General features: G+C 45.0%; 3 protein-coding genes across 5 annotated transcripts in view; all 3 read right to left on the reverse strand.

Moving 5' to 3' along the window:
* Nucleotides 1-1629, reverse strand: part of LOC136942614 (transcriptional enhancer factor TEF-1-like) — a 34802-nt gene extending 33173 nt beyond the window's left edge. For both annotated transcript variants that reach the window (XM_067235608.1, XM_067235606.1), the window contains exons 1-2: nucleotides 1453-1629; nucleotides 931-1037 (exon numbers count right to left, since the gene is read on the reverse strand). The gene's annotated coding sequence lies outside the window, so the exon portion shown is untranslated. The remainder of the gene's footprint in view (nucleotides 1-930; nucleotides 1038-1452) is intronic.
* Nucleotides 1630-4438: 2809 nt separating this feature from the next.
* Nucleotides 4439-14338, reverse strand: LOC136942616 (alpha-parvin-like). The gene is made up of 13 exons (XM_067235610.1): nucleotides 14097-14338; nucleotides 10969-11058; nucleotides 10560-10630; nucleotides 9816-9918; nucleotides 9444-9584; nucleotides 8629-8744; nucleotides 8317-8375; nucleotides 7260-7279; nucleotides 7084-7145; nucleotides 6789-6857; nucleotides 6531-6632; nucleotides 5278-5350; nucleotides 4439-5113 (listed from the first exon to the last, which is right to left on the reverse strand). The coding sequence occupies exons 1-13, from the start codon at nucleotides 14233-14235 to the stop codon at nucleotides 5037-5039; spliced, it is 1122 nt and encodes a 373-aa protein (XP_067091711.1). The 5' UTR covers nucleotides 14236-14338; the 3' UTR covers nucleotides 4439-5036.
* An 869-nt stretch (nucleotides 14339-15207) lies between these two features.
* mical2b (microtubule associated monooxygenase, calponin and LIM domain containing 2b) overlaps nucleotides 15208-17998 on the reverse strand; it is a 34376-nt gene continuing 31585 nt past the window's right edge. For both annotated transcript variants that reach the window (XM_067235596.1, XM_067235595.1), the window contains 6 exons: nucleotides 17917-17987; nucleotides 17649-17738; nucleotides 17415-17511; nucleotides 15870-15969; nucleotides 15644-15717; nucleotides 15208-15453 (listed from right to left, as the gene is read on the reverse strand). In XM_067235596.1, coding sequence (XP_067091697.1) covers nucleotides 15263-15453; nucleotides 15644-15717; nucleotides 15870-15969; nucleotides 17415-17511; nucleotides 17649-17738; nucleotides 17917-17987 — 623 coding nt within the window. In that variant the 3' untranslated portion in view covers nucleotides 15208-15262. The remainder of the gene's footprint in view (nucleotides 15454-15643; nucleotides 15718-15869; nucleotides 15970-17414; nucleotides 17512-17648; nucleotides 17739-17916; nucleotides 17988-17998) is intronic.

A 17998-nucleotide genomic window follows, 5' to 3' on the forward strand; every position in this document is an offset into this window, starting at 1 on the left:
CCCCCCCCAAAAAAAATCCTCCACTCATCTGGAAGTAAAACTATCTGCTGAGCTTTCTTTTTTTCCCTCCACTTTCCTAAGATCAAGAAAGGCTGGGGTTTCTAAATCATCCAGAACGGATGTAGCCTATACATATGTAAAATAACAGGTGAAAAAGGAAAAATGTTTGGTTCATGAACAAAACAATGTGTAGGTGTCAATGGGTAATACAGTAAATATGAATATAAAATTATGACTGTTACACATTTTTGTCTGTACAGTGCAAAATTCAATATGAATAACAATCAACTGCTTATACTCTAATATTCGGTTCCAGGTAAACCAACCTAAATGTAATTTGCCGAAGAATAATTACACAATGAACACGTTTTAATGTCTCAATTTGTTTCTTAAAATAATTGCCTTTTAGTTGAACAAATTGTTGTTTGTATGGATTGTAATCCCTTAATGCTAAATATCCGTTTTAAAGTAAAAAAAGAAAAAGAAGAAAAAAAAGAGAAAACAAAAAGAAAAAAGAAGACCTTTACAAAGTTTGAAAGTTCTCTTTCGGGGAATAGCCAAGCTCGTGTGATCCTCATGAACAATCTCAGTAGTTAACCTACTGCCCTTTCATATCCTAGTTATTACACAAGACTATTAAATAAATCATTTATAAATCATTACTCAAACAAAACAATAAAAACATGTCTTCCGTACTTCTTTACTCTCGGTCTACGTTAGGCAAATCACTTGTACACTAGCTAGGCCATGTCCTTTTATCAACTATTGAGAGATCTCCTATAGGGGGGGCATGCTGTTGAGCAACGAAATCTAGACCTACATGAACTAAGACTCGGCTATCATGACACAAGATTAAATATTAGGTTTGCTGGAAGGGTTATGGTCTATAACGTTCACAAGTTTAGATTAAGTAGATAAAATAGTACTTACAGATAGGTTTATCGACAGAAAAGCCTCCTGATGCAACAAGTCCTTTGACAACGGGCTTTGTTGAGCTCGACAGGAGACGGGGAATACTCCTGACGGCAACTCCCTGCCTGTAAGTATAGGGGGAAACTGAAACATTTAACCGTTATAAGAGTATCTTACCATCAACTCTCCATTTAGTAAAATTGATCACAAGTTTTTCGTAGTTGCCATACGATAAATAAATAAGCCAGTGTTAAGTGAACGCCGACAAACCGGCAGGCTATCCCAAAGCTTCGCCGGAAAAATTTAAAAAATGTCAAAGATTTTCAAGCTATGTCGAACGTGGAATAGGTACCTTTTCGTAAAAGCGGCAGTACCGCTCCGAAGCCAACACTAACGTTCACAATTGCAATATTTGGATAAATAATACAATATTACAATATAATAGGCTACATTGCTTGCCATCTACGTTTAAAAAGATTAAACCAAAGTAGCCCAAGCAGTAGGCTAAAGACAAACTCAAGTAACAAGTAACTAACTTACCTTAAAACGTATTAAATAATCAACTGCTGCAAAAGTTATTCTTGTTTACTTTGTAATAAGGTATGGAATTTCTTTGTAAACTGCCAAGTAGATTTTTTTTTGTCGACCGGCTGTGTGCGTAATTCGTTTCGTATCTGCAGGGATGCGAAATATGCGCGGAATGAGAGCAAGAATGAAATGAACGCAAAGATTGAGATTGGAGGGCGGAGCGTGAATGGCGTCATCCAGAGCTCCGCAGCCACGGAGACAGAAGCGGGAGAGGAGGGCCACAGGGAGGAACGTAGCCTCGTAGCTCTACTTTATACCGAGGAGCAGTAGTCCGCCCAAACCAAGGCCTAAACTCCGATTCAGAGGACAAGCCGTATCTGTGACGGTGGTTCATGTCAAAACAATAGTTTGGAGAAACATAATGACTCATGTCAAATTTCAAGCATGAGAATGACATGACACAATACACGCATATGACTAGCCTTAGTAGGCTATCTGTAACTGAAAAGGACCTACATTTCGTGGAATTTGCTGAAAGTTATCATCGTTTTTGTCTGTGTCTAAATGGAGTGACATTTTTCCAAAACAGTCGGGGATGCGGTGATTTGACTTAATAGTTGGTAGGCCTACAATTCCTTTACTAATGATAAAACAAATACATTTTCAACACATAGCTGATTTCATTACCTGTGTCACGGGCCATTCTTGTAAAACGGAAATTAACTGTTTAACCTGATAAAATTATGAAGGATACCAAAATGCTGTGACCCTTGATGAAACATGGTCAAACTAAAAACATAAAAGTTTTGTCTGTGCAGATGAGGTGTAGGTTGCACAGAAGCAGTGTTTTTGTCCACAAGGCCAAGATACAGGCTCAGATCTCCTCAAACATGCTTTTTAAGAAACGAATCACAGAGAAGAAGTGGTTGCCTAAAACCCCAGCTCCTTTCAGTTTTCCCTCCCTAACCCCCTATTAGAGCTCTCCAAGTGGAGGCCAGCGACTGAGAACAAACACAGCTATCTCTGGGTCATGACCTGAGAGTACACACACACATAAGTCCTAACCTGACACCAGGACACCCTGACCCTAAACTGCTTCCCACCCCTCTTCTTATCCACACCAGCTTGATGATAAGATTGCTAGGGTGGTCTCAGGTTTCTCAAGGTACAGTTACAATCACACACACACACACACACACACACAGGGAAATAAAGCACACTCAGGCAAGAATACACACACAGGCAACACTTTAATTCCTTCCAGGCATCCCAAAGTACAGTATTCAGACCAGCAACCGACCGTAAATTAGATCAGAGCATATCAACCGACGCCATCTTGTGGTCGGGGTAGAGCAGTGTTGACTGGGAGAGCACAGGGACAGGAAGGATAGCGGCCTGAGCTTCAACAGCGAAATGCTTTCAGCTCGTTGGCAAGTGGGCCTCAAGGACCTGAAATGAGATTTTCTGCCGACTCTGATTGACAATTATGTCTCCAAAGCAGTAATTTGGTTACGGGCCTGTTGATGCTAGTGTTATTATTGTGTCAACCAAAGGGAATCGGCATGTTTCTGCTCAGTGTGACAGTTCCACTACAGCTCCTCAGCGTGAAGCAGAATGAACTAAAAAGGGACTTTCTGTCACATATACAACCAACACACATACATATTAAATTGCAGTTTTTCTTTCTTCTTCTTGTTGTTTAAGAGAAGCAGTCGTTGCCATGCTCACATTGCTAAGGTCATTCAGATAGGCCACATGCCTGAGGAGGTGGCTTTGATGTTCCGGCTGACTGCCCCCAGCTTTGATGTTCACTAGGGTCTCCCAGGTCCAAGTGAGGGAGAGAGACAGGAGAGAGACAGGAGAAAGCCAGAGACTAAGATAGAGGGACAGAGACAGTAATAGGTGGGGGGCTGTGCTTGGATGACATTTGAAACCTTCTTGGTTAAACCATGCGTCAAACTATGTTATTGCCGTCGTTGTGGCTGAATCCAGCACCCTTTGGGTGTTTGAAATATTTGGAGTGTGGTACATCTGGTGCTTGCTTGTACTTGCTCATTTGCAAACACGAGACCGTGGTCTGACACATTCACTATCAATGCACTGGTGGCATGAGGACAGGTAATGAATGAAGAAAGATACAAAGAAAGAAGAAACATTTCTGAGAGAGAAAAAGAGACAGATAATGAGAGAAAACGTGTGAGAGGGAGAAAGAGAGCTGGAGAGACTTAATGTCTAATGGTGATGATGCAGTGTTATATACAGGGTATCAACTACACACACACACTAGTTGTAACCTGACACCAGTGTAACAACCGCCTCACAGTGCCAGTAGACTACAGCCTAGGTGTCCCCATCCTTCTCTCCTTCCCTCTCTTTCTCCATCTTTCCTTTTCTTTCCCTTCTCTGTCTCCTTTCCTACCGTCTCTCCCCTTCCCTCCCTTCCTCCAGGCAATGAAAGACCATAACACTGCCAAGGATTTTATGAGAAACCCAACCATGATTTAAAGGGCCATTCTAGAAAAGGAGATTTAAATAAGCTTAATGGCAGCTCAGCTGTAAAACACAGGATGAAACTATGTAGTGTCCTCTGTTAGGCATGCAGCCTAACTAGCGATCTGGGGGCCATAGAACATGGGGTCTTGTTCAACTGATGAAGTTTCCTGTGTGGTCTGTACAGTTAAGCAGGGTGCTAGCCAGTTAAGCAGGGTGCTAGCCAGTTAAGCAGGGTGCTAGCCAGTTAAGCAGGGTGCTAGCCAGTTAAGCAGGGTGCTAGCCAGTTAAGCAGGGTGCTAGCCAGTTAAGCAGGGTGCTAGCCAGTTAAGCAGGGTGCTAGCCAGTTAAGCAGGGTGCTAGCCAGTTAAGCAGGGTGCTAGCCAGTTAAGCAGGGTGCTAGCCAGTTAAGCAGGGTGCTAGCCAGTTGGCCAGTTGTAATGAAAGAGTTGTTCACAGTCTGCTGAGCCACCAAGACCTCATGTGACACAGATTAAGTCAGAGGAGGGTCAGTTGGAATGCTTTATTGTTCAAAGATTTGGTAAAAATTATCATAAAGATTTCCTGAAGTATCTCATTTAGAATAGCGTAGGTGTCCTTTAAGTGGATATAAACCACGGTAGTCGAGTTTGAAAGAAATAGCTTAAGAGATCTCATGAAACCCTGACCTTGTCCACACAAATAAAGACACTTCCATATAACATGGAAAGTACAACATTTGTTGTTGTTGTAATGAACATATACAATATGTTGTCATAGTCTATTTATGGTCACATTTTTCATTTATTTTAGGACTATATTTTAGGTTTAGATGAGTATCCATTAAGACATTTATTTATTTTATGTTAAAAAAAAATCTAACATTTGTTATGAGATATATATAAAAAAAGACTGAATAGATTATTGATTAAACATTCTATATCACAAAATGTTTGTTTTACAATCAATGATACTGCATATCTGAATAAGATTTTCTGTTCTTTTACATGCAACTGTTCACATGACAAAACAAGCCGTATCAACTTCTCTCAAACATACATTAGCGAAATAAAGACATTGGATAACAGGAAGTGGTCCGTCTCTCTAAATGTGTCCCCTCCCCCCGCTCAGTCGACATTTCTGTATCGGGTAAAGAGGTTGTAGAGAACCCTCAGTGTCGACTTCAGATCACAGTTCACTATATCTGCAAGTGGAAAACAAACACAAACTCGTTATCTATGCTTTATACATTTCCAAATGGGAAAGCAAGAAAATGTGGCTCTATTCTCGATCCAATGGCTTAGAATTAATCTGTGTAAACCATTATTTAATATATAAATGGTGATATGAAGATATCAAGGTTGGCACCTTCCGGTCTGGGCTTAGGTTTCTCCAGACCGCCATCTTGCATCAGTTCGAAAGAGAAGGACACGTTATGTACCTGAACAAGAGACTCACAATCAGTCACACTACTTTTCAGAACAGTCCCTTTCACTCACACACACACACACACACACACACACACACACACACACACACACACACACACACACACACACACACACACACACACACACACACACACACACACTGATAAGGGAACTGCTCAGCAATAATAACACCTTAACAATTCGCTCTATTCATGTGTCATTAAGAGTTTCTCCAGCCCTTGTCCTAAGCAGGGCAGACAGCCAGCAGTTCAGTGCAGCAGTAAGCTTGTCCCAGCTGGGTAAACACCGCTAACCCACCACATGCTGGGGGAGGGGCCGGGGGAAAGGTTCTGTGTGTGTGTGGTTGAGGGAAGGTGAGGAGTGAGGCTAGGAGTAGGGCGGGGAGGGGAGGGTCGAGGTGTTGAAAAACACCAAGAATGAAGCACAGACCAAACTGGGGGAGCTACCCTGAAGCTAAACAACAACTGACTATCCTTAGCCTAAATTTCCTACGCTTTTCCTACCTTCTCCCGCTCTCTCTCTCTCTTTTCTCTCTCCCCTTCTCTCCATCGGTTGTCCCTCCCCCTCCCCCCTGTGTAAGAGCTAATCCCCGTGCCACTTCTTAGTGCGCTGGGCTGGAGCAGATTACAGATGCTAGTGGGCATGTGCCCACTCGGCTTGGCACTGGACCCTGGCCAGGACCCAAGCCCAGGGCTGACATGGCGTCCCTTCTGACTGCCTGCTCAGAATGACACCAGCAGGCAGCAGACTGGGGCCAGGCTGACTCTGAAGACTAATCTGCATACATGAATACCAGTATCAAATAAACATGGAAGAACTTAAAAGGGATTATCCCATTTAAATGTAACTGTAATGATGCACATTATGGACAGTACACTGTGTTTATTTTTTTATTTTTTTTTGTAGGTTAGGAACGGGGCCCAAAACAAGACTTCCGACTTGTCTGAGTGAACTGAATTCTTGCTTCCCTCTGGATAATTAGTGTCAAACTTAAGTGTTTGGTCCCCCCCCCCCTCCTTTTCCCTGTGTGAAGCGCATGTGTTGCATCCTGGTATGAAATGTTTTATATAAATAAGGTCTGATTTGATTAGATCTCTTGGCCAAATTGGGACAAGACAACATGTACGTATTCATTCATGTATTCATTATACAAAAAACTGGGAAATGTACCTTTTGGTCAAAGTTCTCTGGCGTGAGGAAAAAGTTGTACAAAGGAACAAAATACCCCTCCAGTAACCCCATCAACAGCACCAGGTAGACTCCATCTGCAAACTACAGTCAACAAACAAAAAACTTTCACAGTATGAAATCCTGTGTAACAACAATATTTTACACCAGATCATTAATGTCAACCTAAGGTTGAAAATAGCATACATGCTATATTGACAGCAGAACAGCCCAAAGCTGATTGTCAGTGGCGTATCTCACCTGAGTGTCTAGTTCAGATACCTCCAGGTTGAGCTTGTTCAAGTGTTTGTTCACAAAGGTGATGAGAGTCTGAAGGAATACAAAACATCTCCATTAAGGTTTGGAGACACACGCACATCCCGACACACGCACGCACACACTCACACACACACACCACACACACTCACCCTCACACACACATACACCGCACACACACACTCACTCACCCTCACACACACATACACCGCACACACACATACACACCCTCACACACATGCAGCCACACACAGTCCTACAGTTTAGAAGTAGACATTACCTTCTTCACAACACTGAGCTTGTCAGGAGCATGGTCGAAGAGTGTGTCAAAAGCGTCTCTTTCTGTGCAGATGACAGAAACGGTGACTTACTCAGTGACAGCCAAAACAAGCGTCCTTCTGTCCTTTCAGAACTTCGATTCAATACAGACTTTTTTTTATATATCCGTACACATACCATGTCTCCCTGAAAGAGCTCTGAGGATGAAAAAGAAAGAAAGAAATCAATACAGCAGGTCAAAAAGACTGGTTATTAAATAATTGTCCACAAGGCCATATTATCAACTTTCTCTGTTGAAAAGAAATGCGTCTGGTGTTAACTGCAGTATGATAGGGTGCCTTCACATGTAAATAAAGCATATACAAATACTGCAAGAATACACACAATATTCATGCATATACAGGCGACCTAGAGATTAATTAAAAGGACACTAATGTGGGCATGCTTCTCTCTGTCAGTCTCACGTTGCCCCTCTCTTCTCTCTCTCAAACACACACACCCGTCTTCACGGTGTAATCTCCTGTGACAGTGGCAGGTCTGGGCAGAGCTCCTGCTCCTGTTATAACCATGTTGCAACCGTGACCATGTGAACTCCGACCGCTTTATCTCTACAGCTGCTGTCAGCCTGCTGGACTGGGCTCCATCAGCTGGGGCGGAGCTGAGGGGAAACGCTGGCCCCCCACCACACACACACACACACTAGCTCCCCCACCACACACACTAGCTCCCCCACCACACACACACACACACTAGCTCCCCCACCACACACACACACACACACACACTAGCTCCCCCACCACACACACACACACACACACACACACACACACACTAGCTCCCCCACCACACACACACACACTAGCTCCCCCACCACACACACACACACACACTAGCTCCCCCACCACACACACACACACACTAGCTCCCCCACCACACACACACACTAGCTCCTACACCACACACACACACACACACACACACTAGCTCCCCCACCACACACACACACACACACACACTAGCTCCCCCACCACACACACACACACACACACACACACTAGCTCCCCCACCACACACACACACACTAGCTCCCCCACCACACACACACACACACACACAAGCCCCCTCCCACCCAACTACAAACTACACCACCAATGCCAAATGCACACAAACACTGAATCCCACACTAGCCCCACTGCAGGCAGACATACTCAGTGTTCCCGGTGATATGACATACTCAGTGTTCCCGGTGATCTCCTCCTGGATCTGGTGAGACTGCAGGATCCCTTCGCGTTTCTGCAGGAGGAAGAATAGCACAGTTCTAGAGAACATACCTGAACTCCAGAGAGCTAGAGAGCAGAGAACCTACCTGAACACTAGAGAACCTGACTGAACACTAGAGAACAGAGAACCTACCTGAACACTAGAGAACCTGACTGAACACTAGACTAGAAAACAAAGAACCTACCTGAACACTAAAGAACATAGAACCTACCTGAACACTAGAGAACAGAGAAGCTACCTGAACACTGTAGAACAGAGAACCTACCTGAACCACCACCACCTGGATGGAGACATGATCGGGCAGTCGGATCGGGGCTCGGAAATGCTGCGCCAGCGCCACCAACAGGTGGAGGATGGCCACGATGCTTTTAGCATGAACAGCTACGGTTCAGACAGGAAACAGCATGTAAAAAAACACGATTGTTGAGGTACATTGTCACTTCAGCATGACTAGCATGCGACAGAGATGGATTAAAAACTCTTGTGTTACGTAATCAAGGTGACTCTCGTCTAAGTCTAAGAAAATCTTTCACATTGTGTTCGAAAGCGGAGTAGGTACGCCATCCTGAAGTCATTGTGTGAGAAAGGACAGATGGCGAAACGGGGACTGAGTGAGTGACATTTCTAGAACAGTCCGGCACCTGAGGTAAATGCCAGGGAGAATCACATTAGCTTTGAAAAAGTAGGGCAACGGTTAAAGCAGAAAAAAATCAATTCACTAGAGAAACCTTTTTTTCTTTCACACGGGCCAACAGAACAGCTACAAGAAGTCAACTAAAAGCATCTTTTAAATGTCTGTTTGATCCCCTTTGCATGCTGGGAATGACGTCAACTCCCTAAAGTGCCCACCCCCACCCTTCCTTACCCTCCCCTCCCTAACCCTTACCCCCTGGTTATTAAGCAGGATAAAACCGGGTCACAACGACCCACTGTATATCCCTCTACATTTTAAGTGGTTAATTTTCTCGAAAGGTTCCAGCACATGTAGCATGTGTCTGGTTAGTGGGTGGAGGCCGCAGAGCTACGTGGTTGTAGCAGTAGAGCAGTACAGAGCGATGTACGGCGTGGAGGCGTTCTCACAGTCCACGTTCCAGCGGATGCTCCGGGAGGACAGTTTCAGGGTTTCGTTGATGCGTTCTAGAACGGTCTGCAGCTTCTGCTTCTGGGCGATCTCGGACTGCGTTACCTCGGCAACGTTCAGCTTCTCCCCCTCCAGGTTCTCTACCCGGAAAAAACAGTCAGAGAGCCAATCACAATCCCATTGAATACACTGTGCTATGTTAATGCTTGGCTTTACACTGCTCTTTAGTAAGATGTGAAGAAATACAAATCAATCAATGTATCTATCAACTGTTTGTAGGTAAGGTTAGCATTAGAATACTTGAACGAAATACAACAGGAAGTTGTGTCTGCCATACAAGAAGCAGGAAATGGTATCTCTCTGTCCCTCACCAAAGAGTTTCTGCAGGATTTGGCCGTCGTACAGGTCCTCTGCCAAGTCTTTCACAATGATCCTCTCTCCCACCAGTACATCATTGATCCAGTCGATCAGGACCTGGAGATTACAGAACAAGATTCATGTTTCAACACAACACTGATCAATAATGTGATAATAACAGATTATCTGGGTCAGAAGCTGAAGTAGAAGAATCAGAATGGGATTTATTTGCCATGAAAGTTTGCACAGACAAGGAATTTGCTTTGGCAGGAAGGTGCATACAATAAACATATAGGGACCTAAAATTTAAATATGTGGACTATCTATACTAAGGGTACATAAACTAGCAGTACTAAGTGGGATTAGAATTGAATTAAATGTACAATAAAATAAAATATAAGTTGCCGTAAATTACAATATAAAAATACAAATATTACAAAAAATACGAATGTACAAGATACAATTTTGTAATGCAGTGCAAAAAGCAGTGTTTTAAGCAGGTAGTCATTAGAGACAGTGTGGTCCCTTGGCCTTGTTGAAGAGGCCAACAGCAGAAGGGAAGAAACTGTTTTTGTGGCGTGAGGTATTGGTCCTGATGGACCGCAGCCTTCTGCCTGAGGGGAGTGACTGAAACAGGGAGTGTCCAGGGTGGGAGGAGTCGGCCACAATCTAGTGTGTGTTGCATCGCACTGGTTCAAATTATGTGGGTGTCAATGGAAGGGTGGATGGATATTCCAAAAGATGTTCCCATATCCAACCTTCATCAGCTCTTGAAGCTTTGGGTCATTCTTTGAGTTTGGGTCCACCATGGTCCTGGCCTCGTTCTCCTCTGTGGAGAGACAGAGACCAGAGTCATACACAATCCTATACACACATGCACACAGAATGCTGGATACACATTTACATGCAATCCTAAATGTACATGTCAACACAATCCTGTAAACACATTTACACCATCTTAAACATATATACACACAAAGTCCTGTTTAAACATATACACACACACACAATACTATATAGCTAACTAGCAAGGTGGGATACTGTGAGTTTGAGTGGGTGTGTGTAAGTGGGGAGAGAAGGAGAAAGACAGAGAGAGAGAGGGCGCGTGTGTGTGTAAAGTGAGTGCAGTGAGATGTGGGATGTATATCCAGTGATGTCAGTACTGACCCAGCATGGTGTCCTCTGGGTCCAGCTCATACTGGGACGGGCTCAGAGGCAGGTTGATCGCGTTGATCCCTTCTTCCTGGAGCTCAGATACTGGCATGGGCAGAAACTGCATCAAATGTCGTTCTTACACACAAGAAAAGCCGTCAAGACTTGGTGATGTGCCTTCCTAGAACCAAATGTTTGGTTTTGTCTCTCCTCAGTAAGCACCACTGCCCCCTCCCCCCACCACAGTGATTGACAAATACTGTTTTTTTCCATTCAGCAGTTGAACACACTTTGCACGGTAAAAAGAATGTTGTCAGATGTGCCACTCCAAAATAACTACTGGACTCATAAGCCCACTACAAAAAACATTTTCGGCCTATGCCACTTGGTAAACACACACAGGGTCAGAGGAGCAAACCAGGCTGGGATCGTCTAAATCACAGTTCCCCATTCCATAAGGGCCCAATCATCCCGCAAATACAACAGTCCTGGAGATGTCTTAAAACACTTCCCAACCAACAGGCCCAAATAACGGCTCTTACTTGGTATAAGAAAACCAAGCCAAAAGGCTTCTCCTGGATAATAATATACTGAGCTGTGGAGTGGTTGTGATGGCAGGCCTTTTAAGGGGTTTGCATCTTTAACCCCCCCACACACACGAAAGAAAAAAACAAAGCTTTCTCTAAGTTTTTACGCAAAATGGCTTTTCCGAAGAGACACAAGGCCAGGCTTCTGAATGGAGATGGATCTTTGCTCGACAACCAGAGCCTTCACCATTACCCCTTTGCTTGCTGTCCTTTTATAAAGATTCCATGGTCTTAGTATAGAGGTAGAACAGTAGGGACCCCCTAAAACATTGGCCAAATGAAAGTCAGCCTGTCTTTCTTCATGCTAAAGAAGAGGATAACCGCACCACAATTTAAAATGTCAGAGCTCTCTAGAGTCAAAATGTCAAAACCATCTTCAACCTCTACCACTTGAAAAAATACTAAATGTGGTCAATCTTTCAAAATAAACATTCTATTACTTTGTTTCCTTAAATCCTTCCATCTCTCGTCATCTTTGCATTCCTTCTTTCTTTTAGAAAAGGGAGGTGATATATAACCAAATATTCTTGATATATAACAACTAGGTTCCTTCCTGTTTTCCAGAAACCTCTGTTTTGTCCCAGCATGCAGTTCACCATGCAGCTCACCATGCAGCTGTGTCGCCGTTGAGACACCAGAGGAGGCGTGAACACCCAGTTCTGGCTCTCTCCACCCCCAAGCAAAGACTACATCCTCTTAATCAACACCATCACAGGCAGCCCCACACACACACAAACACACACCTCGGAACTGACACATACACACACATGCACACACACGCTTACATGCTCACACACACACACACACACACACACACACACACACACACACACACACACACACACACACACACACAGCCAGCTTCTGGTCCCCTTGTTACCATCATGCAGAGATGTATGAGAATAACCTGACAGTGTGACAGATGCCTTTGCCTCTCCTCTCAGATAATTGGCTGAGCGAATGTAGCAGCCGCTGGTCCTGCTGAGACAAACAGATGATGTACCCCCCTGCTTCCCCTACACCCCCCACCTCATCTGGAGCAGACACTAGCCAGGGGATTCTACCTGGGCACATCCCATGTCTGAGAGCCACATATCCAGGCAGCACCTCTCCCAGGGCTCCCATGCTCCTCCTGCTTCCTCCCCCAGTGGTCTCCTGCCAGGCCTGCTCCACACTGGCCTGGGTGCCTGAACAAGCCCGCCTCTTCTCTCCCATCCCCTCCCCGTTTTTTAGGGGTCCCTCGCTCACTCTCTCTAGGCATCCAATCAGCAGTCTCGTTGAAGGCCGCGCCCCGGCTCTCCTGTACGGAAGTCGTCCATGAAGGAAACGTCAGAGAGCTTCACGTGAAATCTGCCACATGGGACTCCAGCAGGCTTTTCATCAAATCACTGCGGACATTCTGGTCTGAGTGTGTGTGTGTGTGTGTGATACACGTGTTGTTTCTGTACGTGTAATAGACGTGTTGTGTTCTGTATGTGTGTGTGTGTGCATGAGTTGTGTTGTGTATGTGTGTGTGTGTGTACATGAGTTGTGTATGTGTGTGTGTTGTTGTCTGTATATGTGTGTGTGTGTGAGTTGTGTCCTGCAAGGCCGTAATCATAATACATATTGGAGGGACACATCCCCCCCAATATTCAAATCTGGTCAAAATGTCCCCCCCAATATATTGATATAAAAATATAAATGTGCTACGCTACGACAGGCAACTTATCGAAATTATCATTAAAAAAAAGAATTGTCTCCCCCAATGTTGACTCCATGGCTACGGCCTTGGTGTCCTGTATATGTGTGTGTGCGTAAGTTGTGTTCTGTGTGTGTGTGTGTATGTGCATGAGTTGTGTTCTGTATGTGTGTGTGTGCGTGCGTGTCACTGAAAGCTTCCAGGCACTGCTGTGGCCCTGAACAATCAATCAAAACAACACTTAGAGAAGAGAGACCAGAAAGAGAAGGACACTGAGAAGGAGAACATTTTTTGAGGCGATTCACACTCCAACATAAAGAAAAGAGAGGAGACACAACATATTGAAACGCAGCTTGTGTTGCATCCATCTGATAAATATTTGAGGAAAAATTAGAAAATCTCTCACTTGGAGGTAGGCCTATGGAGTTGAGGCAAATGTTGGGTTTGATATTGAGCAATATGTTTAGCTAAGGAGGGCAGATTTTACATGCTTGCACTGGCAGTGTAGTTGCCGGCGGACCTGCTTGCTCATACTTCATTCCTGAGTATTACAGCACTACGAACACAGCCTGCATGGATATAGCCTGCAGCTACTGACTACGAGGCGTCCCAGGAACCCGCAGGCTTTGTAAATCAGACTACAAAGACGGTGAGAAGTGGTGATCACTTTGACATTGTTACAATTGTTCGATCAGTATAATTTGAAACTGTTGTACGATAGTGTTGCTCGGGCGAAAAGTATCCATATAGACGACTACATTTAGCTGCAAAGTTCAAATATTGTCATTGTGTCTAAAATGTATTTGCTATTGATGCGATTAAATACGTTAAAGGTGCAGTTCCAAAGCAGTATTGTTTAGGTATAATCTGTTTACCTTCTTTGGCTTTTTTCCTTCTCACCAAAGTTCCACCAAGTTTTCCCAGGAACGAATCATCTTTCTTTCGAGAAGAAGGGGATTTCGGAGTTGGAGATTTGGGAGAGGACGGCGATTTAGGAGAGGACGGTGAAGCCATTGGTCCTTCGTATCCGGTTCACTTGTATGGAGAAAAAGTTACGAATCTGGAATTGAAAATAATTACGATCCCAGCCTACAAAATCATACATAGGTTTACTCCCAATAGCGGAAGCGGAATTCCAATCATTTGCCCAGAACGCCCCGATTCCATGGTTCCTCCCCTCCACAAACTACAACCAAGTTCTGACAAGTGCAAAATGGTTAGGCTACGTGAATAAGTTGAGTAGGCCTACTGTAAGCGCTGTGAAATCCCGTTTAAATACAACTGTGAGGTAATTACAGGTGTAGTCTTATATTTTACCATCACTGACCACTTGCGTCTGTTGAGGAGGGCTGACAAACGCCTTATAGCGGCCGAAATAATGGCAAATAAGTTCGCAATACAGTTCGCAATTAAACATTTTATTAAATAACTTTTTTTTACCACATAAATATAGACCGATTTCGTATGTGCTGTGCAAAATAAACGTTCAGTTATATATTTTTTCGTAAAATTTAGATTGAAGATCATGTTGACAAGTCAATTATTCTCAACTCTTACACCCCTGACAGTCTGAATGCATACAAGGGTAATCATTTACAAAGAGTCACAACAAATACACAATACAAAACAAACAAATCCAGAATCACAGATCATTTCACAAAGGAAAATCCTATTTAATCAATCCATGAGAGGACCTTTGGGCTAGTATATACCAGTCCGGTTTAAACATGCTTTCCAGTGGATCCAACATAGTGCTCTAAACGATCCCTCCTACTTCAGTCCTTCCTGTCATAAGGCCACAGGCACACTGAGGTGGTTTTGGTTAGGTCGTGTTACACCATGGGTGTACATAGCAGATTCACACCAGTCACCCTGTAAATAAGTGGACAAAATGTAGTCTGTTGAACTTTCAACAACTACAAGCCCAAGTTTATTATTGCCTCATGTCCCAACCCGCACCCTCCCCCCCCCCCCCCAACCGCCCACCCACCCCAGACCCCAGACTTTGCCCCAGGCACAAACTCTAGTCCCATGCTTCTCCTCACTCGGAGGCCCAGTGGAACTGGTATCCCTTGGACAGCACCAAGCTCTCCAGGTCCCTGTCCTCGGCCCGCTCCCTCAGCCTCTGCTGTTCCAGCTCGCTGACCAGGGTGTCCCTCCTCTCCACCACGCCCATCATCTCCTCCAGGATCCGCTGCTCTGCCACCAGCTCACTGGCACTCTTACTGGTGTCTGCAACAGGTCGCATCCGTTAGATAGCATTCATGAGGTGTTTTCCGCCGTCTAGTCGGTGTGTGTTTATCTGTGTGTGTTTGTGTGATCACCCATGAATGCATGTGTGCGTCCAGACATGTGTGTCATCACTCATCACCCCAAAATACATTTCTGTGTGCTATAATGCGTGTGCACGTGTAACCCCTACCGTCGACGGCCATTCTGCGTCGTAGTTCCTGCTGCAGCCGGCTCTGTGTGTCCTCCAGCTCCAGCTCCTGAGCGCTGAGCAGCGCCACCACCAGAACATATATACACACACACACGGAATGAACAGGAAAAACCTAGCAGTTTGGTTGGACTGAATGATGAGGCTTTTTTTTTTTTTACTGTTAAATGTTGTCGGTTCACTTCAGTGTTTGCGGTTCGGTGCTTACAAAATCATGAGTTCTGCCTCGTATCGCTCTAGTCTGTTCTTCTCCAAAACCAGAGTGAACCAGGACTGATAGAGAACGCCCTCATCTGACAGGCTGTCATCTGTATGGAGGAGATATAACAGTTTCTTGCAACAACAAAAAACAGATCTACCCTTTCAACATCTTTACAATGACAAACATTCCATTAGTTGTCAAACTGTTAGACCAAAAAGTTAACTTGCATATAAGGCCAGACACAGTATCGTTCCAAAGGTTTATTTAATTTCAATCTGTGGATCTCTAAAAGCACACTATCGCTGGGTATTGTCTATCTGCCTGCTACTCTTGGAGTGGGTAGATAGTGTAGGAGTGTGGGTCTGAGTTTGAACAAAGACTCTATTCATAGACAGAGTCCTCCTCTCTCAAGCCCTAATACAATAATCCCAAAGCCAAGCCTCCGACACACTCTCCAACACTCAAATGAACAATTCAGTTGAGTGCATTCTGTACATCGGTAGAACATTCGGTAGAACATTCACAAACACGGGCACACGCACACGCACACACAACATATGGATCGAACACACACGCAAACAACTTTTTCGGTAGCAATGGATTGGTGGAATAGTGCAAGGCCATTTGTTGTATTCAGCAATCTGTGTGTATAAAATACAATAAAAAAACTACAGATGTGAGCCCCCTCAGTTCTTCTAGTTGCATCTTACAAGGACAGAAACTGGACCCAACAAAGGTATTACTTTTCTTTCATCTGCTGCAAATGAAAGAACAACATATACTTCACGAACTGTTCGATAAAAAAAAAGTGTATATATATTTCTTCCTTTTGTTCCTGTGATTCTCACTTCTGTTTAAGAAGGGGCCTTGCGATGAGGATCTGCAGGGGTTCAGGAACTCCTAACAAGCATGCCGTCAGGATGTGTGAAAATGTAATTTTCAGCTTAGACAAACACAATTTCTGTCAGCAACAAATGATGACACCCAACGTGATCTGTAACAAGCTTGGCCGGGCGGACCCTGTTCCTCCAATCTTGACTTTATTGACAAGAATAATACTGCGTTATTAGCATTCAGCGGTGTAATGAGATGGAGACTGTCTTCGTCAGTCGGCTCATTCACGGCAGTTCCCACTACAGCCCATTCTAATCAAACTACCGCTAATGTTGCCATCTTGTCCAGAGGTAGCCTAGGAACAAGACCAATCTCCCAGCGCATGGTTTATTTGCTCAGGCAGACGGGTTTGACCGTCCCACTCATCCGACCCCCCTCCCTCCCTTCCTCGCTCCCTCCCTCCCCTGTCCCCCCCTTCCCCTTACTCACCAGTCTCCTCCCCTCTCAGGAGCTTCTCTATGGAGACCCCACTCTCCTCCAGGTCTCTCTGCTTCTCCCCCACCTCCTCCAGACCAATCTCCCAGCGCATGGTTTATTTGCTCAGGCAGACGGATTTGACCGTCCCACTCATCCGCCCCCCCCTCTCTCCCTCATCCGACCCCCCTCCCTCCCTCGCTCCCTCCCTCCCTCCCCTGTCTCCCCCTTCCCCTTACTCACCAGTCTCCTCCCCTCTCAGGAGCTTCTCTATGGAGACCCCACTCTCCTCCAGGTCTCTCTGCTTCTCCCCCACCTCCTCCAGCTGACGCTGAATCACCTGGGAAGAGAAACCCGCCAGTCAGCCTGCGTCTCGCCTGTGGAACATCTCGCTCCTCTGGTGCTGGGATAGATTGATGGATTAATGTACTGGCTGGTTACTTTATACCGACTGATTGATTGAGTGGTTTGAGGTACCTGAGCTCTATGGAGTCTCTTGAGCTGTTCTGTTTTAGCCTGCTGGGCCACCATCCTCTCCTGCCTCCTCTTCAGCTTGTCAGGACAATCCTGAGGGTGTGTGTGTGTGATGGGGGGGGGGGGGGGGGGGCATACACACTGACGTGACCCTTCACATCCCAAATAACACCACACCTATCCCATGACAGGATAGAACTGCCCAAACATCCAGGTCAAACATATGCGAGTACATCTCCCAGCATGCTTGGCGCGAAGGCGCTGTACTGACCGTCTGAGTGGCCAGGCTGTTATCGTCATCACTAGAGGAGCAGGACGCGTCCAGCTGCTCTTGGCTGGAGGCTGTGGACCAA

This window comes from Osmerus mordax, chromosome 4 (assembly GCF_038355195.1).
Source record: "Osmerus mordax isolate fOsmMor3 chromosome 4, fOsmMor3.pri, whole genome shotgun sequence".
NCBI classification, from domain to species: Eukaryota; Metazoa; Chordata; class Actinopteri; order Osmeriformes; family Osmeridae; genus Osmerus; species Osmerus mordax.

Excerpts from the sequence above, each read along its gene's own strand:
- LOC136942616 (XM_067235610.1), bottom strand. The coding sequence starts at position 14,235 with ATGGCTTCACCGTCCTCTCCTAAATCGCCGTCCTCTCCCAAATCTCCA. Across the intron at positions 11,059-14,096 it reads AAGGAAAAAAGCCAAAGAAG|TATCTGAGCTCCAGGAAGAA; the intron begins GTAAACAGATTA and ends TGCCCATGCCAG. Across the intron at positions 5,351-6,530 it reads CAGAGAACTTTGACCAAAAG|GTACATAACGTGTCCTTCTC; the intron begins GTACATTTCCCA and ends TCTCTTGTTCAG.